The 25979-nt window shown below is 40.6% G+C and overlaps 1 protein-coding gene across 3 annotated transcripts in view; it reads left to right on the plus strand.

Moving 5' to 3' along the window:
• MSRB3 (methionine sulfoxide reductase B3) overlaps nucleotides 1–25979 on the plus strand; it is a 165318-nt gene that overhangs the window by 71486 nt on the left and 67853 nt on the right. For all 3 annotated transcript variants that reach the window (XM_019514672.1, XM_019514673.1, XM_019514674.1), the window contains 3 exons: nucleotides 4083–4191; nucleotides 5954–6031; nucleotides 23992–24020. In XM_019514672.1, the coding sequence (XP_019370217.1) occupies nucleotides 4083–4191; nucleotides 5954–6031; nucleotides 23992–24020 (216 nt within the window). The remainder of the gene's footprint in view (nucleotides 1–4082; nucleotides 4192–5953; nucleotides 6032–23991; nucleotides 24021–25979) is intronic.

A 25979-nucleotide genomic window follows, 5' to 3' on the forward strand; every position in this document is an offset into this window, starting at 1 on the left:
AAGTGCAGGAACGCTGAGTATGCTGAGGGTACTTTAATTAGAGCGGCTCCCCAGAGCCACTCTTAATTAAAGCACCTTCCCCTCCCCCCACCATCCTGGAGCATGTGTAAAGATGTCCAAGATGGCTAAGAAGCTCATCAAAGTCATATTGACTGTATTTGACTACAGCTTCAAGCCCATCATTGATCCTTTGTTGGGAGAACTAAGACAAGAACATAGATTTGGGTTGATAAATAGGTTAATTTTGTGTTCTTTATGGACATTAAAGTACTTGGGCCACACCCTGATTCTTTGCTAGTGGTAGCTTTTATTTGCTCTGATATGATGTAATAGTTGGATCATTACTTGCAAATGATCACTCAATAAATGAAACCATATATAACTGTTTTGCATCTTTATCTTCCTTCTGTTGCATTTTCTGTTTTTGCTCTCCTTCCCTCCAAGGTATTTGTCTGACAAAGCAATAGCCCCTATTATCTGCAATTGCAGTGTCTAAGTACAGACAGTCAAAAAGTCTGAGGCTGAATCAATAAGCAAGTGAACAGACATTCACTTTTGATTCTGGAAATGCAACCGCAGGCCTACAGAGGCCCAGGCCAGAAGCCAGGGAGTGCTAGAACGTGGGCCAAGGCTAGCCTGCCCAACCAGGAGTGGTTTGCTGAGGAGGTACAATGCATCCTGGGATGCTGGGGGACTATGAGTTGACTTGAATTGGGAGGGGATTGGGGATAGAAATTCAATAAACCAATTTATTCTTGATCAGTTAAGTCTGATACTATGTCCAGTTTCAGCCATTTTGAAAGTGGTTTATGTTCACTGAACTGCTGTTGTTACAAATTTGAACTGGTTTCTCATCACTTATACCAGTTTGTGTGTAATTTCTGTCCCTACCTATGGGGCTATCCATATGAAGGAGAAAGAGGCATGATTTTTTCACAAATTGAATAAGAGAGTCAGTAATAAATTATGCAGAGCTACAATATCTTTATTTTATATCTTGCATGTAGATTGCTGATCTGACCTTGTGCAATATTACAATATAAGGTCTAGTACAGGAAAAGCACGTAAGCGCATGTTTAAAGTTTATCCATGTGTTTGTGCTTGCCTGTGAAGGTCTGCTTTTCTAAACGGGGATCTTAATAGAGAATTGTAACCACTAGAACCCCTGGTTTACTTCAGTGGGGAGGAGCAACTGCAGAGCAGTTAGGTTTTCAGACTCTAAGTATAAGGTGTGAGTAGGATGTAGGTAATGTCAAGCTGTCTGAAATCAGTGGATAAGCCCCACATTCCCTCCTCCCCATTCCTTATCTTCCATTGAGAAACATGAAATGGGTTCAGTCAATTTATTGGTCTATTGGTTTTCCATTAACATTTAAATAATGTGTCAGCCCTACTTATGGGTGCCTTGGCTTGAAGATGATGAAATTCCCTCCTCAGTTTGCAGCACAGGTTGAAAAGTCTGCTGGCCTCTGCTCTGGTAACATACAAACCTAAAAAAATCTTCTTTCGGTGTAGGTTTGCAGTTTACCCAAGTGCAGATTAGCAAGATTTCACTGTACACATGCATACTTGTATGTCTTGTAAAACAAGCAGTGAACTATAAAAACAATGGGGAAAAATCTTTAATAACATACTTCCTACTTCTGATTGTAAGGACATAGATCAAATGACACGTGGTAAAATGGAAATTTCCTTGTGTATACTTGTATATAGTAGTGAATTTTAGCCGGCAACTAATGTTGCTATTCTAAAATACTAAAAGGGTAACTATTCAGAGAATTACTGGAAGTGTTTGAGAGAGATTTTTTTTCTTTAAATTTCTGTAATTTTTCAAAGCTGAGGCATGCTAAGGATTTTCCAGCTGATATTAAGGAATAAGAAAAAGTTTTGAAAGCCAAAATAATCTGAGTTTTTAGTAAGGGAGGATTGTGCATAAGATTCATGGTGCCAGTATGAGCTGAGGAATTGATTTTTTTTTTCAGACATTTTCTTATCGAGTTGCATAATGCAACATTACAATTGTTATTTATATAATGTATACACTTCCCTTTGCTGCTAGCTACACTTTGAAAGTTCTTTTTTTAGTATGAGAACCCAGCATACCCCAAGAATAAAAAAACCCCCCAAAACCTCCAAAGTTTGACATCTTTAAATAAGCAACTGAATGTTATAAAGAGCAAACCTCACTTACAGTTAGGAAACAATATTTACATCTAAGGTTGAAAAGTCAGGATGTAGGAAAATTTTGTTAATTTGGAAGGTGACCTTTAAGTGCACCAAAACCAAATAATTTGTAAGCTATGGCATAGGGCACATTCCTGCAAAATTTGTGTGAATACTGCTTTAGTGGTTCTTGAAAGACAAACAAAGAAACCTGGAATGAAATCTTTATCCACCTCCCAAATAAGATTGGAGCTAACAAAGGCATACAGCAGTGCTCTTTCAAAACTTGCCATTAAAATGAGGGCTCTGCAGCACAGTTAATGAGATGGCTCCTAGTGGAAAACAATCTGTTTTTAAGAATGTTTAGATCAAAAGTAATTTCTAATAATCTGTGAAATAAAGTCTCTTTTCCATACTTTTCATTCACTAGTAAAGCTTTTCATGTTTGCATTATTTACTTCAATCAGATGTTTTCAGTTTTACTTTTTCTCTCTGAAAATACTTGACAGGGTTAGTCAGTAGTGACCAACAGTATTATTTTTTTTCTTAACCTCCCTCTCCCCCCTCCCAATAAAAAAGAGTGAGAATAAAGAGGGAGAAGGAAAAAAAGAAACATCTTTGCTTAAATGATTTGCAAGCATCTGTGCTTTAAGGTACTTTTTATGAACACTCCTTAGTAATGACTCAAGGTAAAAAAGCAGAAAAGCATCCAATGTTAGGAAATTGCAATTCAATACCATGTAATTTAAACCTGCCGTTGCTTTTCTTGTACTAAATGACATACAGATGGGTAGTTTTGTTCCCTCTACTTAGGAACACAATTGGTTTCTTTATGAGTGTATATATATTACTAGCAAAAATATTTTAGTCAGGATTATTTCTAATTGTATGTAGTATAACTACTTCAGTAATTGAAGTGTTTTTACCTGAAGTATTTTGTCAGCTAAATTTTCAAATGGTTATTAAATACCCTTGTACTAATGTGAGATTTTTTGGTTTCCATTCACCAAAGCAGCCAGTATTAGTTACTAAAAAGAAATCAAGTGTTTCCTTTCTCAAAAAAATTTTTTTGTAACTTTTTTTTTTCCTGGTGTAATTTCAGATTTTTTGCATTATAACAGTGTTTTCACAATGATGCATAGGTACCACTTCAATTTCCTTGTATGTGTAGAACTAATAAAAGTCTTAGTTAAAGATTTCCAAAGGTTCAGAAAGGAGTTAGACATCATAGAAAAATCCTGTCCCTTGTTTTTAGGATGACTTGACTTCTGAGTCCTGTACATTTCTTAAAATGGTGAAGTGACTTCACAATTAAAGCTTGTATTCTGATTGATCTAACTAGACAGGCTATGAGGAGGATTCTTTAGTGACAAATTATACTTGTTTGTATGAAGTAAAATTATATGTGGTGATGGTGATCAAATCAACCACTACGGTAAAGTAAAATAATTGACAATATTTAAAATGACTGCAAAATAATTGGATGCTGAATTTTGGTTAAACATCATATGCCCATTACCTTATGTCTACAATATAGATGTCTTGTAAAGTTGTTTGGACTATTTTTTTTTTTTTTTTTTGCAGATTTCTTTTCTTTTTCTTTTTTTTTAGTGGTAGAAAATTATTACCTTCTCATGAATGATTGTGTGCAAAAGTGTAACATGGTACACAGAAGGCTTTGGCTGTAGCACATTGTCACTGCTCCAGTGGAATCACCTGGCTCTTGAGCAACATTCTTGTTAAACTTGGATTTGAAGAAATAATCAGCTGCAGTTCAGCTGAGCCATTCTGAGTGCATTAGGGACCGGTCTGGTCATTGACAAGTGAATGCAGAAGCTATTTTGTGGCTGTCAGCCAAAGCAGTTATTCAGGATTTAAGTTAAAAAGGCTCCTTCTCCCATATCCTCTCCTTTTTGCAGGGTCATGTAGGGATAAAAAGGACTGTAAGGTGGTCTTTTCCCAGCAGGACCTGAGGAAGCGTCTGACACCCTTGCAGTACCATGTCACTCAGGAGAAAGGGACTGAAAGGTAAGGCAAGAATGAAGGAAGTACTATCATTAAGAAATATTCATCTTCCCTTTCCTTGCTTTTCTGTTTTTGGTCCTGTTTCCTCATCTTCCCCACAAACTGTTTTCAGGATTTCTGCACTTGCTTACTAACTCCTACAAATTAACACCACTGGAAAGACAGGAATCTGCAATGTGGAGGTAAAGCCCGAGGGTTTTTTGTGATTCATTTTTTTCTAATGAACACCGCATGTCTTATAAAATCATGGGGTTTACGTTTAGGGTCTGTTTTTAGTTTAATACAAAATGTGTAGAAGTAATAGCGGTTTAGGTACAATTTTTGGAAGACATCACAGTAAGCAGAACCACGAGGGAAATGGCCCTGTGCCAAGAGGCTGAAATTTTGAAGGTGGTCATTGTAAGTATAGACATTTTGGCTGCAAAAAGAAGGTAGCATAATTTAGTTCCTTTCCACCCCACTCCAATTTCTTTTTGAAGCACATGTGGAGAAGGTATTTATTGGCTCATTTGTGGTTGGAATGTCAAAAATTTTCAATAACTGCCCTCACATGGCTTTAGTCCTTGGAAGTTGGCCTTAAATCCTGGAGGAGGGGAAAAAAAAGTGCTCACTTCCAAGACTGCTTTTAGTGAATAAAGTCTCTCTCAGCTGATTCCAGCAGGAAGGTAACTTGCCATGGTCTAACCATTTTTGTTGTCTAATTTATACCATTTGAGCTTGGCATGAGGCCTTGGCTTACCTGTGATCCAAATATATTAATGATATAACTGCTTGTTTTGATTCATGAATGACCTGAAAGAGTTCTTTAGTGCACATGGGGTCCTAGTTAATAGGCAACACTCTTCCCATCAAAGTGTACTGTATACTGAATTGACTAAATGGGAATCACTGGCACAAAACCCCCGACAAATGAGCTGGCACTGGGAGGGAAGCCTCCACTCATGAAGCCTTCCTTCACCCAGATCACTTAGAGTTGTGTACAAGATTAGGAGAATGATTTAATGCACACAAACAATCGGAGATTAGGTCATTCTTAAAAATCCTGTTTATATATATAAAAAAAATTGGACCTCATAAAAAGGGTGAAAGGATAATAAAAACAAGCTGCCGAGCACACAGAGTTTTTGTTGGACTAGCACAGCTGATTTGTATTAGATGAATGACCTCCTAGCCCTTAAGATTGTTAACTTAGAAAAATATTCCCTGAAAGCTGTAATATTCCTTTTCAACTAAAAATATAAGGGTCACACAGCTTGAAATCATGGACCAATTGTTTCATTTTTGGCTAAAATGCTTCTGGTACTCTAACATGCTGGCAGCCCATCCTACACTAATGAATGGATAGTATCGTCAAGCCACTAAAGAAGCACGTTTTGCCTTATTTGTTGCTTAGCATTTGAGCTCTCTATAAAAAAGGTTTGTTGAAGAATAAAACCAGTGAAATGCTTAAGAATAAACGGAATTTCTAACAGTCTTTATTTAAAAGAAATTAAAAATATTTGAAAACTTCCTAAAAATAGTAAGTGGGAATTGTTTGTTGTACTCTGATCTTTGCTGCTTCATGCATGATAGGAAGGTAAGGCAAATTTATAGACCTTTTTTTTTTTCCTCTGACTGCTTTACGTGCTCCATATTAAACAACAGTTGTTAACTTCTGAATTGTTTTTTCACCATAGAAAATACATTCTAAAGTCTTAGCAGATTTAACATTGCGAATAATATTCCTTTATTCATTTTTTAAAATATAATCTCACTGTTTTCCCAGTGCCTTTGAAGGAGAATATACACATCATAAAGCTCACGGGATATACAAGTGTGTTGTCTGTGGAACTCCATTATTCAAGTGAGTATTATAGCTTCAAGATTGCTATCTCAATTAGAATTTATGCAAAGTTCCAGTGTTTTCATTCATGTTCCAGAATTTATGGTTGTTTTTTTAATCAGTAAGTAATATAAACATTATCTTTTAGTATTATTGCCACTTTTTAACATTACTTTATAATAGTATAATACAGTAAAATGAAGTCTGAGAAGATAAATAATATGACTAAAATAGGTTTTAGGATATACAGCCATAATTCATATGTGGAGATAACATTAGAATTCTTTATTACAGTACTAAAGATCCAGTTTTGGGCATAAACCAGATATTCTCATTTGTTCTTCCTTTCTCTGGTTAGGTTGGGGAAAGAATATCAATAGCAAGATAAGTGTTCTGGGAATTCCTTCAGCCTGTTTAATAGTTTGTGCACAAGTGTAAAGGAATATATGTGCATCTTTGTGCCCGTGCGCTTGAAGCAGGAAATACGGTAGAAAGAAGGTGCCTGACCAAGTCATAGGATCAGGTCTAAGCAAAACTATTTGGAAGGGTTCATAAGTGCCATGTCAAAACCAGTGTTTAGACTTGCCCCACGAGTTCCACCAGCACCAATCTGTACAGTACTCATTGCAGCGCAGACTAGCACTTGCTCCAGATCAGTTTTCCAGGCTTCAAAACCTGAGTACCATTTTCTAGGAGTTAAATTTGTTGTTAAAATCCTAATTATCATTTTATCTCTGACTTTCAGATGGTAATTGAACTGAGACATGCCTCTACTTGTAACTTTTGGGCTTTGATTAACTTTCAATGTGGTGTTTGTATGTTTTGTGAAAGACAAAATCAGTATTATGGGGCAGTGAAGATTTTGCTGCAATTATTTAACTAGATGTGTTAAATTTGTTCTGGGGGGGTCTTCTGGAAGGATGAAAAGATAGCTTGTTTTTACTCGCTCTTTAATTTCTCTGCTGAGACTACTTACAAAAATCACATTGCGATTAGTATCTTTGTAAGACAGACAACTGGTCCCTGAGACACTAGTTCATACAGAGATCACTCTATAGACTCTAACCTGAGACACTTGTGTTCTTGAGGCATCATATCCAATTTCTCCAGTGCACCACTTGCAAGGTTCTCCTCTTGCCCTCCCCTCTGTTACGACATGTAAAACTCCATGGGTGCTTGTACACGTGATGGGGGGTTAGTCCTAAACTGAAATAGTGAGTTTTTAATTGTGATGATTAAAAACCCACTGTTTCAATTTAGGGGCTTCCATCACTGTTATGATATCCTTTTTTTTTTTTTTAGTGGAGACTGCTCATGTCTTCCGCTGCTGGTGAGCTGAGCTGTGTGTGTGTGGTGGGGCTGGGGCTGGTCCTTCTTTCCATGGTGGTGGGGCCACCCAGGTGGGCTGCTAACGGGCAGGTGATGCCCCAGCTTGGCCTGGGGGAACAGTTGGATCGGGCCGGGTCCTGCCTGTGAGCTGGGGAAGCAGCCGCCTACTAGCACCTCAGAGGGAAGGACTGGGGCCCCCTGCAGCTCAGGGCCTGTTGGCAGCTTGCTCCCTGGCTGCAAGAGAAGTGGGCAGGCTCCGGGGGGGGGGGAAGAATCCAGCCCCTCACAGTTTCCCCCCCCCTTTTTTTTTCCAGCAGAGCCTGCCCGCACAAGCTGCCACTGGGCTGCACAACCCCTGACTGGAGGTGGGGGGGAGGGGGGCAGTTCTTCCCTTTGTGGTGGCAGTGCCCCCCAGGGCTACCTGGGCAGGGTACTAGGTCCATGGGTGCTGCCCCAGCTCGCAGGTGGCACCCACTGGACCCAACTGTTCCCCAAGCCTGTGCAGGGAACAGCACCCAGCGGGCTTCCATTGGTGAAAGTCCATGGCTGAAATTCTTTCTGCTGGCCGGGTTTCCTTCTGTGATGTTCGTGGGAGTTAGAGGAGACTATCAACAAATTCCTTTTCCAAGATTTATAGTTTAGTTGTTTATATCAAGGAATGCATAGTATTTATTACCTATCCCCATTGTTTCCAGAATCTTTGATGTAATTAAGCTCTCTTGCAGCTGAGGAGCATGTGCATTTTTGGTACCATCTTTTATCTTTTCAGTTTAAGCAAGACAGTAAGTTGACCTGTGTTTCTGTATGCACCTGTGAATTAGTGACACTTTCATGCAACAGGCTATTCAGTCTGTGGGGTTCTGGCCTATACCTTTATTCTCTTTTATAGTAATGTCCAGTATTTCAGATAATTCATTCTGTCCATTGAACATGCTGCATTGTCCTGGCCGTGGCATAGCTGAATAACAGTCCTCCTTTGCGTTTCAGGGTTAGTCTGACAAGGTGTCCCTGTTTGAGTCCCCGTTAGTTTTACGGAAGTGAGGGAAAGGCTGTCCCACTTTCTATAATGGCATCCAACTGTCCATCTGAAGAAGTGTTTGCATTGCCAGTCCTGTACCTCCAGGACTGTTACTTTAATAGGAAGGGTTCATTTTTGTGTTTTAATGCCTTGCTTCACCTTGCTTAGTGAAATCCCCTGGGTGGTACTTCAATAAAGAGGGAAAAGGTATGGTTGGGCAAGAAACAGGAATCTCCTGTCCCACTGCAGAAATCTCTGATGTGTTTATTTCATATCAACTTTGCCAAAAGCACCTGGGGTGTTTCTGGCATGTTAAGTAGTCGCTCTTCTTATGTTTAGCCTGTATAAATTATTGAGATATCATTGACTTCAGTGGAGCTATGCTGATTTACTCCAGTTGAGGATGTCTTCTGTACTGTGCAGTAAGGGCATGGGGTACATTTTAACCATTCTAGCATAGAAAGTGACATTAAAAATAAACAGGTAAAACTGAAGTTATTCTTACCTATTACCAGTACCTCATTTTATACTTGAAAGGCATTTCACTGCCAGTAATAGGCACGTATGAAAAGCTGTATAGATATCCTAGTAATGCAGAATACAAACGCAAATGTCTTAAAGCAATAGCAGTGTCTGATCCAGTGAAATCCTCAGTTTAAAAGGCAAAGTATCAAGAAATAATGAGTTCTTCAGCTGGAAGTTATGTTCTTTTATGTCAAACAAATTAAGAATAATGCCTGGGAATGGAAACTCTGTGAATCTTTTCAGTAAAAAACAAACAAAAAAAGTTGTGGGAATACAAAGAAAAAGTATATAGCAAGGAGAAGGCAACAGGAAAAATGCAAAATCTGTTAAATTTTCCCCATTTGGAGGCTAAATCACCAATTTATTCTTAGGAGTCTACTAATAGAAGTGCAAAAAGAACCATAAATTAAAACTCAGGCAAGTAGGCTTCCTTTCCCCAACATGTTCTATTTAAACTCATGTTTCCATTTGGTTCTTGTTGGGTGTCTGTTGATCTTTTTCCCCCCTTTGCATTGTAGTAATCCATAAATATATATATTTGACCTATGGACCTGTCAGGTTAGGCAGGAAGGAGACTGGAGCTTCAGCACTAATATTAACAAACTTCAGCTTTTAACATGTCTGATTTACGCTGTTTCATTACTCTGTGACATGCAAGGTCAGGGAACACATGAATTTTAACCCTCCAGATGAAAGACTTGAGGGTCTGGGGGGAGGGGGGGGGCGGGGCTTGGTACATGTTTAAGACAGACCTCTGTCTTTATCAGTAAGAATGATAAAAGAAACAATTAGAATCCAACATCTCTTCATCTAACCTGCTCATACCAGCTGTTTAAAAAACTGGGGAATGTGCTTTAACTTTTTCTATAGTCAAAAGAGTCTCAAACTTTTATTTCATGAAATCCAGTTGTCCCATCAGGAAACGTCACTCTAGACACTTTATCAAATTAGACTGTCTGCCTAAAGAAAAGAATGCATGAGATAAGAGTTCCCAAGATCAGTTTGTGTTTTTTGTACTCTATTTCCTCTAACATTCTTTGTTCTATGCATGTATAGTGTACTATTTGCAGTGTTGTCTAGTTAGATCATAGGGTCTTTGGGGCAGGGGGTGTATCACTTAATGTCAACTTACAGAAAATTGCAATGATCTATATTGCTAAATCACTGAAGGTATGAACTACTAATTCAGTCTACTTTAAGGGAAAAAAGTTTTTTTTTTTAAGTTTCTTTTCTCTAAAACTGTTCTTTACTTGGTAAAAATATCACTTTCTCAGCAACTGTAGCATGAGAATACTTGTGTTTTTTCTAATTAAACGCAACTATCTCATGCCCAAAAGTACATTCCATAGAGGAGAAATTATTAACGGTTTATTAAACAACAATAATATGTATATACATACACAGATTATAAGAACAGATGGTCTGTACAGAAGAGATGAATAGGAAAATACCAGAGAAAGATTTTCATTAAAACAAGGTATTGTTTTTGTCTCAGCTTCTGATTTTGAGGGATAATAAGAAAACTTGAACCGTAAGTTACCCATTCATCCGCTATTACTTTTTATTGTTTTTGGAAGGAATTGTCCTCAACAGGTACAACCTTTTCTGTCTACTGCAGTACAATGCAAGAAGTATCAGTGTATGTTTGTTCATATTATTTAACTTCCATGGCACATGGAGAGAGATCTGTAAATCTAACTAAATGTTTAAAAGTAAGCCATTAGAAACACTAAATATAACATTTCAACTCAGAACAATCTTTGACAAAACATAGAACCCCATCTAGCCACATCTGTAATGTAAGATGTAATCAAAATTAATTTGTAAACACATGAAGGTATAGCAGCAAAAGACTTAGGCCTAGATCCACAAAGATATTTAGGCACATAATTCCAATTTAGGTGTCTAACTTCTCATTGAAATCAATTGCCTGGCCCTTAGACAATGCAGTGTCTTTTTCTAACTTTGGGGTTTGTCACTAAGGGGAATCCATAGTCCTTAGTTAGGCACTTAGGCTCCCTGTACCAGTGATTTTTAACCAGGGTGCCATAGCACTCTGGGGTGCCTAGAGATGCTTTTAAGGAGATTGTATAATGGTAGCATTGTCAGGTGTACAAACATGATTCCCAAAATAAACCCAGAGATTTCAAATATGAATTCATGGAGTTAAAAATATTCTGTCTGGTTGTGGTCTTTAGGAGTTCCTTGCAACAGAAGAATTGCTCTAATATTTTTCTGTAGTCATAAAAGCATGTGCAACCTAAGAGCTGTCATCATCTGACGGGTGTCTTAAGCTGGTTGCTTCAGCCACTGCCACAGGAGGGACAGAGAAGTTCTCTGGGCTGGGTGCCTGCCCATGCAGCCAAGCATGGGGGCACCGGGAAGCCCCTGCTTTGGGGACTTCCCCCCCACCCCAGCCCAGGGAAGCTGAGGGGAATTCTTCCCCTCCTGAACCCCACAACTGCTTGCCTTACCCCTTGTGAGTCTCAGGGATAGCCCAGGGCAGCTTCAGGGAGTGGAAGGAAATTCCTCTGCTCCTCTGCAGCTGTTTGCCTCAGGTTCACAGCAGCTGGGAAGGGGGAGGGTGGGGGGACGAGGAGGGTGCCTCAGCTCCACAGGGTTACCTGTGCTGGGGAATCCAGGTTGGGGGAAGCCCTGGAGGAGAAGGCTTCCCCAAGGTGGGCTACAAACCCCCCATGGGAGGGGCAACAGGGGGTTGGGAGCATGTACTGGGGAGCCAGTCGGGGATGGCCCCACTTGGCTGGTAATGGACAGCAGGCTGGGAGATGTGCTGTACCACCTCCTGCCTACTGGCCTAAGTCAGTGTAGGCCTCCCCCTGCCTTTCCCAACTGAAAACTGTGAATGTAATTTCAGTTGGTAGTCAGTTCAATCTACACAGTTTAAAGGAATCTGCCTAGATTGAATTGATTCTGACTTGGGCTTTTTTAGAGGTGCACCGATAAAGATTTTTTTGGGGCCAGTACCAATGGCTGATTATTCATGAGCCATATCGGCCGATACCGATCTGATTGCTGCTATGCAGCCCAGCAGCTTGGAGAGCAGCATCCAGCTGGGAAGCCTATTGCAGGGGAAGGGGCATGGCAGGGGCAGATCGAGTCCCCTGCAGTTAGGGAGGGAGTAGGGCTGGGGCAGAGGCAGGTGCTGCTGAGCTGGGGCAGGGCGGGAGACAGGATGAAGCTGCACTGCTCATCCAAGAGGTGCAGAAAAGGGGGGTAGATCCTGTCATTATGCGCACCCCTGGGGAATCTAGGGGGGGCAGGAGGGCATGTGCCTCTCAGATCTCTGTATGGGGCAAGGGCAGGCTGCTGCTGTGGGCTAGGGCCGGGGACTGTGCTGGGCTCTTCCTTGTTCAGGCATGTTTGTTCAGAGTATGCCAGCTAGATTGGGGAGGGGCAGGGTAGTATCCAGTTTATGGCTCTTGATTGGGCTGAGGAATGAACTAAGCCCCTAACTGTTTAGCCAGGTTAAGAATAAGGTAGGTCTGGACATACTAGGAACAGATCTTTACATATGGAACTTTCCTGGCAAATCCTTACAGACTTCACGTGGCAGATAAGTGGGGTTTTGAGAATCCCAAGTTGGAGCTTAAGCATTTAAAGTGGGAGATTATTTGGAAGTTGCCCATGTGCTTCTGCAGGTCTAGCCCCTCATTTCTAGAATCCCCCCCTTAAATCACCTGATCTTCCTAACTGTCTGCAGGGAAAGGCATGTCTTACTCTATGCTTGGAGAGTTAATAACTCCAGGCTTGGCTAACCCAGGTAGAGGAATGGATTCCACAGCTAGGGAGGATTCCCATGAGAGACCCTAGCAGCTACTCCCTTTTTGAGTGCTTCCACTGACATCAAGTGCCATAATGCGGCACAAAGAGAAAAAGGGGTTATGTCAAATAACAGTTCCAGAACATTTAGGGTTTCACCTTGAATCCACCCGAAATCCTCATAAAAACAAACGAACAAAAAAAACCCCCTTGTGTCCTGTTCTGTTATATGCCACTCAGTATGTAAATGACAATTACAAGTTGTCCAACTACGCAGCCCAGGTAGGGCACATTATGATGATGTAGCCTTGAGATGACAAAAGTGCGAGTGATACAAGATCTACATCAAAGAGAAGGAAGCAAAGGAAAAAATGGCTTTTTGGCATCTACTTTTTGTCAAGATTACAAAAGTAAGACTAAGAAAATTCCAGGGTTGTGAACCTAAATAACAAATGATATAATCTTGAGACACAGCTGTCATCCTGCCAGTATTCCTAGTTACTCCTTTCAGCTCACAATGTTGCTATGGTCTTATTTAGATTCACCCTATGCAAGTTTATCTCTAGTGCTCTTGGAAAGACACTAAATCATTTGTTCTTCTTCTCCAGTTGGGTTTGGAGATTTGAAATATAGGCTGCATATTAATGATACTTAGCCTTATTTCCTCACTAACTTCTTTAATTCTATCATATGCGTTTTGAAGAGGGGAGGATGCTAGTATCAGCTCCTGTGGTGTGCTACATGAGACAGCCCTTGAACATATCAGCAATTTTCCAAACATGTTGCTCATGAACCCTTGGATAAGACTGAAAAGAACTACTTTGAACAGCCTCATCTGCTCTAAGTGATCACTGAGGTCCCTGGAGAACAGGATTAAGGGTACCTGGTATATCATATAAAATCAACTTGGATAAGTTAACCTTGTCTCTTATCAGTAGACAATCAGCAGCCAGTATTACCAAAACTGTCTCCATTGCAAATCCAGCTGACTCAAGGGAAACTGAGATTTCTGGAAACTGCCAGAGTATATGCCCCCAACTCCCTCAGAGCTTTTCCCAAAAAGAGTAGATAAGGTTAATAGTTGGCAGGATAATAGGTGGCAGGATTGTCAATATGAGGTCATGGTTTCTTTTTGCTTCATCAGCTGTAGATCTTCTTTAAAGTATGTGATTTATGAAGGTGAAATCAGCCCCTAACTCTTGCCTGGTTATCAATAACTGATCACAAATTGTTAAATATTTCTACCAAACTCTTTAACAAGCCATTTGTTGCTTGAATAGTATTCTTCCAAAGAACTATTAGAAAATGCACAGGTTCAGTCAGCCACTGATGACCATTGAAAGGAAGGTCCTTTGCCCCTGTAGGAAAGGAGCACTCCGAATTTATGTTGCCAGAAGCAAAGATCCATCTTCAACAAAATAATTATACTTCTTTCATCTTCAGTCCCTTCTTGAATCCATAGGCTGGTTGAACTATTTTAGTTCCATGGTTGTGCTGCTGATTCCAGGAGCATAACTAGGGGGTGAACAAGAGGGGGGAGCCCATGCCAGGTGCCAAGGTAGAAGGGGTGCAGGAATTACTCCTCACACCTGCAATCTGTGTGCTGGTAGCAGACCCATTCTGGGCATTCCAAAACAGTCCATGGCAGCTGCTGCTGCTGCTTTAGGAGCAGCAACCAGGATGGGCTGAGCATGTGGTGGTGGCGGGAGCAGCAGCAGTGCAGCCAGGGACTGGTTAGGAGGTCCTGGCATGGGTGTTACCCCCTCCTGCCTACTCCAGCTCACAGGACCACGTGCCCCTTCTGTTCTCAGAACCATGTCCTTCTGCTCTTTGGACTGCCCCTACCCCATCCCTACCCTCTTAGAACCACACTGCTCTTGGAACTGCACACCTCCACCCTCTTCCCCCCAGCCCTTGCCCTCTCTTGGAACAACATGCTGCTCTCAGGATTTGCCTTCCCCCTGCGCGCACCCCAGCTTGCCTTCCCCCAAGTTGTACGCTTCCCCTGCTCTGTGTCACTGTTTGCTCCAGGCATCAACTCTGTTTGTTACACCACTGGCTGATCCAGAAAGCACAAAGGAGATTCAGCAGCTGTCCTGAGGATAGCTCCAGCTGGAAGTCCCTTCCCCTCATCCAAAGGCAGCTCAGAAAGATGCACCTCAGTGCTTTCCCTTCCCTGGGTCTCTGTGGACAAGGTTCTTTGGGTACATCCAATATCTTTTATCAGACCAATTAAAATAGTTGGAAAAAAATTTCTTTGCAAGCTTTTGGGTACAAATACTCTGTTTCAGGCAGAGGAACATTTTTCAGACTGTCTTATTTTGGCAGTCTTGCTCTCCAGGACAGTGAAGCAGCACAATAAACAAGGACAGTACAAGCATATTGTCCCAAGCAGCAAGGAAAGAGAATGGTGGAGAGGCTGATGCCACAGCAGATTGCTGGAAAAAGAAAATAGTTGTAATTCAGCAATCACACTAGCTAGCACTGCTCTGGTTGCCATCTGGACCTTACAAGTTAATTAGGTAGTCACCATTTGCAATATCATATGGTATCCTGATTTCCTAGCGTGTAACTTTGTTGGAGGTATAGAGAATTGGAGAAGAAATGCCAAATCTTTGTAGAATTTCAGAGGAGGTTTCCTTAACAGGAAGGAACCCCTTAGTGTTTTGAACAGTTTGACAAAGTTCAGTTGTAGAGAAGCCTGCAGGTTTAATCAGTCTGCTTTTACCAGCAGGAACTGTACACTCCCTGAAATTGCTTCTAAGTAAATGCAGTGGGAGTAGGGACAGTCTAGACCAAAAAATTATGTTGAAACCAAATCTGATATCTCTTTTCCAGCTCCAAAAGCCTTTATTGCTAGATAATGGGTTTAGTGTATATGGAGAAGCAGAGTTAACCAAATATTCTGTGTGGTGGTAAATGCGAATTCCATCAATGACAGCATTTAGTTCCTAAAGGAATGAAGAAGGCTCTGTATTTTCTGGTAGCTTGGAATAATAGCATTGCATAGAAGGCCTATAAGAAATGTACCGTGTGTGAATATTTTTGCAGGAAAATTTAAACTGAAATGTAGCACAGCAGATGAACCCTTTGCAGTAAAGCCTGTGCCCTTTTCCCCATAATACAGTGGTTGATGGAGCAGCTGTTTAAAAAAAAAAGTGCCATTCCTGGGGTTTATGCGTGAAAGTTATGGTTGTGCAAGCTGGAACAGCAGTTTAGCCTGTAGTTCCTCAATAGCTCTTTAGTGAAAGAACTACACAATCTACTGATTGTTGAGTAGGCTAGCCAGATTACTGAGGCCTGAAGTTTTAGCCTACCCTGTCTTAACCATGTTGTTTTGCATGTAAATTTTGCCTTCACTAGATGTACAGAGCTAATGAGAGAGACTCTGTTGACAGTTTTGTTTAGGGGTGGGTCTTATAGGAGCTTCCATAGCTAAAGTTAGATGATTCTGAACTTGTAGTTAGTGCGTGGATAATTTTTAAAATCCTACATATGACAGGCCTGTGACAAACAGCATGATACTAAATACTGTAGTTCAGTGGGGCCAACCTTTTTGGCAAGTGTGCAACAAACTTCCCCCATACCCTCCCTGAGTTTCACTCCACTTCCTTTCCCTTACCCAATCTGCTGCTCATCTTTCTGCACCTTGTCCTGTGCTCCCTGACCAAGCTGCTGCTCTGCTTTCTGCCCTGTGCCCTCTGCCTGATTTGATATTCTTTCTGCTTCTTCTCCAGTCTGCTGCATGCCACAAATCCAGGCTGACCATGCCACTTGTGAAACACATGCAAGTGTGAAACTTCAGTAAGTTGCCATTCAGTTTAGGGGTGGTAGAACCTGTTTTTCTCTGGTCATTGATAAGTCACATCCATGCATTGAACCTGATCTTGGTTTGTCATGCAATCTTGCAAACTGTGCTGAGTTGGCTGCTGCATACAGATTTCATAAGTACCAGGAGATCACCTAGAATCATAAGGAAGTTAATTCTTTCCAAGCTGCTGCTATCCAGAGCTATCTTCAGTGCATGTAGGATTACAACTTCAGTCACAAGCTAGTGGAACAGTAAACCTGAGACTCCTTTCTGTACTTTCGATTGATGGAACCTCACCAACTGAGTTTTCTGGAAAGAAGGACATTGAGTTGGACAACAGAGGAAGTTAGAAAGGGTGGGACTTCCAAAAGGAAGAGGATGAGGCTATATTTAGAATAGGTAAGCAGAAGATTGGGCAGTATTTAAAAAAAAAAGATAGGGGACAAGGTTAAGAACAGGGTGGTAAAATAAGAGTTTTTGAATGTTTAAGGACTCATCCAAACAAACTTTTGAAATTGTTAGTACTCACCTATCACTAATCACTGATGAAATCCAGTTCCCTATTTAAAATGCTAGAGGGCAAGATGTAACAAATACTTGTATTTAGGGCAGAGAAGAACTACATTTAGATTTGATATGTGTGCATAGTTTACATTGGCTTCCACTGGTGTTTCACAAGGTCAAACTTTGGTCTTGAATGTTTAGAAAATTCAAGTTTATTTCCAGTTTCCCATATTTTGAAACCCATGCTCTCTTGGTTTGATAATGTATCAGTACCAGTTACTGTGGCTAGAAGAATTACTATTCAGTCAGTTCTGGTTGATCTGTTATGTTTAGCATGCCCTGTGCCAGAGTTGGAGCTGCTGCTGCAGCATGACTCATGCAACAGCAGCAGCTCCAGCTCTGGTTCCAGGGCATGAGGCAGGGGCCAGCTGTTGGGGAGGTAGGGCCATAGCAGTGGCAATAGGCAAAGTGGTTGGAGGGTGACTTGGGGTAGTATCAGCCCTGATTACCCCACTTTTCATCACTTGCCATGTCCATCAGGGCCCAACAGCCATAGATTCTGCAGCAGGTCATGACCCCTGGCCACAGCCACCAACTTCCAGTGACTTACAGTAGTCCAATGGGCTGGATAGAATGACTTTGCATGCTGTATGTCTGGTACCTCTGTTTTAGATGGGTGTCTCTCTAGTGTCACAGTGTCAAACCAAGTTTGCCCTGGAACCTAAAGCTCCCCTTTATCTTATCCCAATCATCAGGAGGATTAGGCATGGGGCAGCCACCCTTGCCCAATCCCAAGAATCAGGATGGCAGCAGCCTTAGATCTTGAACTTGGATTAGCTGCCTGTAGGGATCAGGCATGGGGCAGCTCTGGGTTCCTGTTTGACAGCTGGGGCTGCCCTCAGCCTGATTCTTGGGATTAGGCATGGGGGTGACTGTGTTCTGGCTGCCCTGTGCCCAGTCCTCACCATCAGCTGATCATTAGGATCAGGGATAGGGCAGTGACAGGTTCCAAGCCATGAGGCCTTCTCCAGGCTGATAATCAGATGATCATCTGGATTGGGTAGACCACAACCCCAGGTCCAGGCTACATGTTACATGTTCAATTTTAATCACAATACAAACCATCCACAAAGATGTTCCATATTAAATCACGCCATAAATTGGCTGAAGGTGTAACATGCTGCATTCTGGATGAAAAATGCCTTACTCAATGAGAAGCTAGATCTGAGAGAACTTGATGGGGAAGGATGGAGGAAGAAAAATGAGGAGACTGTGGCTAAATATTGAGCTGCTGCAGAAGATTGGTTGACTTCAAACAACTGTGGGGGATTCCCACCAAAATCTGGCTAACTGACATGGCACTTGCCAGATCTGCACAGTTGCTTTGATGTTACTGTTGGTCCATCTTCAATGTGTGACACAGTTCTAATTTTTTAATTTTGGTTGTGTTCAAAAAGTATATTGGGTAAGTCCACAGCAGCTTCATGGCCTGAACATGTTTCCATCATGTAGGATTTCAAGGAACTGCAGGTTCAAATCCTCTCAAGAGTGACTCAGGCTTTCGTCTTTCCAAGGCAGATAAACTAACTGCCTTGAACTTTGAGTGTTTGATCTTAAAAGGACAGGCACTCTCTTTACTCTCTGTGGATATTTATAGGTGTCACAGCACAATTTGTGTGGACATTCAGATAAACAGTTACCCCGGTAACATTTTCCAATGTACCTCTCCCACCTTCCTCATGCCAATCCACAATTTCATTGTGTTTTTTAATAGTTCACAAAGTCAGTATTTGTTTTCATGTAGTAGATCCTGTTTGGTGGGAGACTCAGGTTGGAGCAACTAACAGATAACCTATAGAAATGTATTCTCTGCCTATTAATATAATTTGGAAATGTAAATGTAATAAAGTCAAAGAGAACATTTTTGTTTTTAATAGAGCACATTGTCTTTTAAGTTTATTTCCAGGAATTTGTTTTATACTATTTCCTTTGTCACATGCTTTTAATGACCACATAAAACTACTTTCTTTGTTGTTATTCTACTATATTGTAAAGACAGAAACTTAAATATTTAAAGGTGAAATCCCGGTTTCACTCAAATCATTGAAAGCTTTGCTTTTGCTTTACCTCTGATTTTTAAACGTACCTCCTTGGACCACTAAACTTCTCCCCCTCTGATTAAGCCCATAAAATCCTTGACAAATGCTCTTTTATGTTTAGTTGCTGCTTAGTTGTTTCAAAGAGACTTCAATATCCTTGCCTCCTTTTGTCTCTTTCTGAATTCTTCAATACAGTTCTGTAATACTGCTCCTTAAACTTTGTGCAACACCCATAGGTTTATCTCCCTAGTTCTCCCTACAGTGCCATAATAGTCTGTTCTTAAATGATTTTTGTAGCTACAGCTCAACATTTACTGAGATGTGTTGCATTTACTTCATAGCTATTGTCTTGATGGCAGACAGTTCTATTAATTTATTATCCCATATCAGTTTCCTGATTTGCTGTCCAGTAATTTATGACTATTTAGAGCTTTGATACTCATTACATTGTCTAGTGACCCCTTGTGCCCTCCTACCCCCACTACTTTTTGTCAGCTTGGTCTCTGGCTTGCTTGTTGCTACAGCAAGTTAGTGGGTTATGTTTCATATGCTAAGATCAATGAAAATCTTCAGCCCAATCAGAAAGCCAACATAGTCTGTCAGCATGTGACATAACATGTCAAAATGCTACTGGAGTGGCCATGAAGAATGGAATTCAATGAAAAGAAACTGGAATTCAACAAAAAGAAAAGCAGAACCTGAAGCAAAAGAGAATAGTTTAACTATTAATGGTTCAGCTAAGGTTTAGAGCAGTGACTCTGTGGGTGATGTGGTACCTTGGGCTTTTGTGAGCCCCCTGGCTGCTGTGAGATCCTTTTAAGCGTTCTCCAGGCTGCTCTGCATTATTAGCAGTATTAGGTATGCAAACACCTACACATGATTCCCAGGTAAACCGAGAGTTTTCATATAGGAAACATTCTAACCTGTTGTGATCTTTTTAAGTTCTTTGCAACAGAAGAATAGCTCTACTTTTCTTCTACACTTCTGAAATAAGTACAAGGTGTAAGAGTTGATATTTTCCAAGAGGTGCCTTGAGTCTAAAAAGATTGAGAGCCACTGGTACAGAGACATCCATTTATTCTACAAAATGGTATTAGTGAGAGTGAAAAGTAGTTGACTCTGTGATAGCAAGGTTTTATCTGAGAGGAGAAAACTGGTTCCCCTATTTGCAAAATATGAGATTTCAAAAAATATCCTATTCTGCATTGGGATAGTAAGACCTTTGGAAGTTCCTGTTTCTGTTCAAACAAAAAAAAAAACCTGATGGGGAAATGCCCAGATTAGTAAAGTGCCCTGATGATCAGGGATATGAGAGAACCAGATTGAAATCCATCATCTGACTCATTCAGACCAGGAATGTGAGCCTAGAGCCCAGGCTTACAGGTTATTTTGGAGTGGATCTCTGTCTTTCATGTTGGAACTGTTCTACTTTATGTAGTATTGGTTGGGGCAGGATTTTGAACCCAACTTCTTTGGGGTGCTTATACACGTAACAAAAACTGGCTGTTTTTGCTGTTTAATTGTGTCATACTGTGGTGTGGGTGGGTTACGATTTAAATGAGTTTGCTGTGTTGCAAACTAAACCACATCCACATGTAATTTAATTTGCATCATAGCTATTTATAACATTGCAGCCTTTGACAGCTTCTGCCCCACCCCCGGCTGCCGGAGAGGTAGGCTGGAGGCAGAAATGGTGAAGGGCCTGTCCCCTTTCTTAATTATGTTTTTATTTTTTATTCATGGAGCCTGCACACGTCTCCTGCAGCTGGGGGGGGACCTGCTGGTGTGCCAAGCAGCCCTGGAGCTGCAGGGACCCCTGGTCCTTCCTTCCACGGTGCCAGCATCCCCCAGGCCACCTGGGTGGGCTGCTACCGAGGGGAAACCCACCATCATGGAGACAAGGTCCAGGGCTCTCTAGAGCTCAGGGCCAACCAGCAACTCATCCCTTGGCCATGGTAGAGGCAGGCAGGCTCCACGGGGGGGAGGGGGAAGAAAGAATCAGGCCCCTCACTGCTTTTTTTTCTTTTTTCCCCCTCAGCAGAGTCTGCCTGTGCGAGCTGCTGCTTGGCTGTGCAACCCCTGAGCTGCGGGCGTGGGGGTGCCTGGTTCTTCTCTTCAAGGTGGCGGCACTCCCCTGCGGCCTTCCAGGTGGGGTGCTAGCTGCACACTGCTGCCCCAGCTCACACACAGCACCTGCCACATCCGTCTGTTCCCTGAGTCTGTGCGGGGGCTTGGGGAAGAGTTGGATCCAGTGGGTGCTGCCTGTGAACTGGGGTAGCACCCTGCCCAGGCAGCCCCAGGGGATGCCGCCGCTACGGAGGAAACAACCATCCCTCCCCCCCCCCAGCTCGGGGACTGCATGGCCTGGCGACAGCTCACCCCACAGCTATGGGAGAGGCAGGCAGGCTCCGGGGCCAGGGGAAAGGAAGGGGAAGGCATCAGGCCCCTCACCATAACAGTGACAAAAGCCTCTAAATTGAAACGGTGGGTTTTTAATTGTTGCAATTAAAAACTCACCATTTCAATTTAGGGACTGAAACCCCGTCACATGTATAAGTGGCCCCATAATGTAGTTGCCTGCTCTAACTGCAGACATATAGAGTCTATGGCTTTTTATCCTTCTGGTTGGATTACGTCTTTTTACAGGAATTGTTTCAGCTGAACAGAGTGAGAACTAGAGGATTTCCTTTGTGAAAATGTTCCTCTGAGCTGGTGGGTTCTTGGCTTCATTGAAAAAGAGAAGCTGAAGTTCTGTTACATTGATCTCTTCTTAAGGTTCAAGGTTCCCTCTGTTTAGAAGTTGTGGTTGTGTCAACGAGGTAAATTTACTGTGGGCAACAATGGCACCCTCAATTATGCTGCTCTACTACTCATATTACATACGCACTAATAAATAGAGATGGCCTGTCCTTAATGGTTATATAAGAGTTCTAGTACCTGCCCACCACAAAAAAGCCTTACTCTTGATTCATTTATGCCAGCTGATCTGGTTTTCAGGAAGGTCAGGTATTTGAGCTATAGCAGTGATTAGAATGAAAGAACTGCTGCCTTAGATTTCCTGCAGCTTGGTGAGAATATTTTAAGGAAGACACAAGATGAGTCTTTATTTGGAACAACTCTGTACTTTTTCCTCTAGTCTCAAATCAGTGGGATTCCTTATGGTTACCCATATGCTTAAGTGTTTGCAAGATTGGGCCTTTATACTATGGTATAAATAAAATAGTAGTGACTATGCAGTTTTTCAGATAGTGGTAATTTTGAATGTATATCAATTACACATTTGCTTTATTTAATATTTCTGGTATGAATATGAACTAGAATATGTTTTTGCTCTAAGGACTGGAAAATATGGTGGCATTTTTTTAACTCCTTCCTTTGACCAATATGAGGTTTTCATTGAAACCATGCAGAATAGTAGTTGATAAATATGGAAGGAAAGAAGGTAGATATTTGTTGATTATTCAGTTCATTCTCATATGTTTCTCTTCCTTTTATTTCTTTGAGTCTGTAATGTTGACCAATTTTCCCTAATGTGGATGGTTGCTATTGTTATACTGTAGGTTCTTGCTTTAATGGGTTTTTTCCCCTCTTTATATATGACTTGTATATAAATCCTTAGTGCCTGACTGCATGCATGTGTGTATGTATACACTACACACAGACATGTACGTGTATATGTGGATACGCACACACATACATTTTATATGTGCATATGTATAAAATAACACCAAAAATCTACATGTGGTCCCTGTTTAATTATTTTTGGTAAAAGTGCAATGTCCAAAAATATACCTTACACATACTGATTAGGATCACTGAAACTTCCATTTCCCACTTAATTTAAATGCTTTTCCTCAGAAAGCCTTTTTGCCAATGCAACATCCTTGAACAGGACTCCTGCTGGTCAGTTTTCATGTCTTGCTGTGGCAGCTGTTAACATATGTACAACTGATTGTTAACGTGCAATATAAATCTGAACGGAGCATGCCCACTAATTGGTTTGAGAGCTGGATATAGACAATGCTGTCTTAGAGTAGCTTAAGTAGATAGGCCTAGTCATAGGGTTAATTCTGCTTGACAGCACATCAGCAGCATCTTGAGAATAATTACCCAACTTAAGCTTTCCCACAGCTGAATTGTGAACTTCAAAGGCTTTTGCATTTGAAACTAGTATTAACCTATATCTGAAACATGATTTTCCCACAAAGTCTAATTTTTTCTCCCTCTTATTCAATATGCAGGTTACTGAAAAGATAATACAGCTTTTTCTTGAGTGAAAAATCCGTAGTATACAACAGAAAATAATCATGCATATTAAACATGCCAATGTTTCTGCTAAGACAACACAAGCTAAACTTGAATTTGGCTCCATTTTCCTCTGTTTTAAAGAAAATGAAACCATTTATTTCCATTTTCAGAGCAAGTAAATTAAAGACACAAACCTCATAGGATGTTGTCCAACTAAATACTGATTATTGGATACAATCCATGTGACATTAATGCTTCAAAAATAGATTGAAAACATTCATGAATATATAGAATCCTATTAATGACTTTTACAAAGCTAAAATGGATGAACGCAATATGTATTTCAGAGCATCAATTATGTGTTGTAATTTATAGTTATATAACTCGATCCTGTTTTTATATTTAAACCCCATTTTCTCTTTCCCTTTTGTGGTTTGCTCTTAAATTTTACTTCCTCGTATCTGTACATTGTTAAAAAGATATACGAGTATTAAGTTTAACCCCCCCCCCATTTGGAATTAAAAATGTATTTGTACACATTAAATATTAATGTACCACCATATGCTTCCTTGTGAAATACTAGGAGGTTTTTTTCATCCTGTTGTCAAATTTCCATGATATAATAGCAGTTTTTATAACATTATCTCTTTCTGGCTTTTTTTTGCAGGTCAGACACAAAGTTTGATTCCAGTTCAGGTATGTTTAGATTTACAGTATTATGCTGAACATATTGTATTAAGGTTATTCTCAAAAGAGTAATTTATCCGTTTGAGTTCAATTTTAATTTTAAGCAGACTGAGACAAGCCAGTCTTGAAAAGGATCTGTTTTATCACCACTTGAAAACATTTGCACTGCTGAAGCCTTTGTTTTCATTTCCTTCATTCATTCACATCTTTTTTTACTTTTGTCCTAGAGATGATCAGGAAGTCGCATCTTGCAGTAGATTAGTACTGATCCATATGAAAACAGTAAAAAAAAATAAATCTAAAGCAAGTCGAGAGGAGGTGGAGCTTAGGAATGATCATTACATAAAAGAATATTTTTCTTTCTGGTAGACAAAGACATTTCATGGGAATTTAAAGTCTGTGCAAGCCTATATGTCAGGAAGCAGGTGATTTGTCATCAAATTTTCTTGACAGATGCATGTACACAATGCGTGCCAGACAAGGCAGCAGACTTTTGGAGGTTTACCAAAGGCGATATCTCTAAACTTGTCTTTTTAAAGAATTTTAATGTATTATGGGGGGAGGGAAGTGAAGGTCAGTCTGACAAGTTAATGTGTATTTAACCATAAAAAAAAGCCCAGGACAGCAAACAGGAGAACTGTTTTATCTAAATCAGGATGCTAAAATCAGAATGCCACTTGTTCAGCTGCCTAAATGTGGTTGTTCATTGAACTGGTAAAAGAGCATATTTGTAAAAAGTAAATTAGAAAAAATAACCATGTTCCTTTAGTTCTGGAACATGCTGAAATGTGTATAATTTGAAACAGTCATTCAAAAACATACACCTTTTGTTAAGAAGAAAAAGATTTATTTTGTAATAAAAAAAAAAACTATTTGTAGCACAGCCTTGCACTTAGGTTAGTGTTGCACTGTGTGAAGTGGTTAATGTTCAGTTTTGGAATTTTGAAAATATTACAGGGTGTATGCACTGAGTCTAGGAAACAGCTGTCATAATCCAAAATTGAATAGCGAAGTGCTATATTTTTTTCTTTGTTTTCTATTGAATTGTATCTTAAGAGCTACATAGGTGAAAAATGTATTGAAGGAAGCATTTGCAGAACCAGTTCTTAATTCATTTATGATTAAGTCATACTCTTTTTATTGTAATTGTAATCTTTGCATTTGGGGTTATTAGTAGCAGGTATTAAGTGAATTACATTCTAATTTTGGTACCCAGGGCTTGTGAAATGCAGGTATGAGGTAATAGGATCATTATAAACAGTTTCTGCTGTAACTTTTATAAAGAAAACAAGAAAGTGGCTTGAAAGAAACTGCCAAATATTTCTTTTCCTTATTGCCTTATTGGAACTGAAATGGGTTTTTAAAAAAATCTTCTTTTCAGTGTATGCTAAGCTGTGAACAGGGACTCCTGTTTCTGTATGTCGTCATGCTTTTCTGGGGAAATCTTAACTCTTTCCTAACATCCAGTGTTTATGATGCCTTTTTCCTTTGAGAGACTACATAGGGAGTCAAAGGAAAGGGTAGTATTCCACAGCATGTGGAATATTCATGAAATTTAATACTTGGCAGCCCTGGTAAAATACTATCCACTGGTCCTCAAATGGGCTGATGTGTTTGGGTCTCAAACATTTAAACTTCCCTTGGTCTGGTTAGACTTTGTGCTATTTCATTCTTTTCCAGTCTGGTACACTTCAAGCACATGTCTCTATTGACTCCTCACATACATGGGCCCTGGTGCTCTGCTGCCCTGGTTTCTAGACAAGTGTTTGATTCAGCTTTAGAGTCAGCCGTTTCAGAGGGATAGTGATTCAATTAGTTGATTAGAATCACTGTCCTAATTTTGATTTGGACTTGGAGATTCGGCCACCAAATTGGGCTGAATCTCCTTTGAATCGAACAGGCAGCAGCAGCAGTGTTGGCAGTGGGGGCGGGGCTCCACTCACTTCCCCAACTCCCCCCCCCCCCAAG

Source organism: Gavialis gangeticus, unplaced genomic scaffold, assembly GCF_001723915.1.
Source record: "Gavialis gangeticus isolate Ggan-Ray unplaced genomic scaffold, GavGan_comp1, whole genome shotgun sequence".
Taxonomy (NCBI): Eukaryota; Metazoa; Chordata; order Crocodylia; family Gavialidae; genus Gavialis; species Gavialis gangeticus.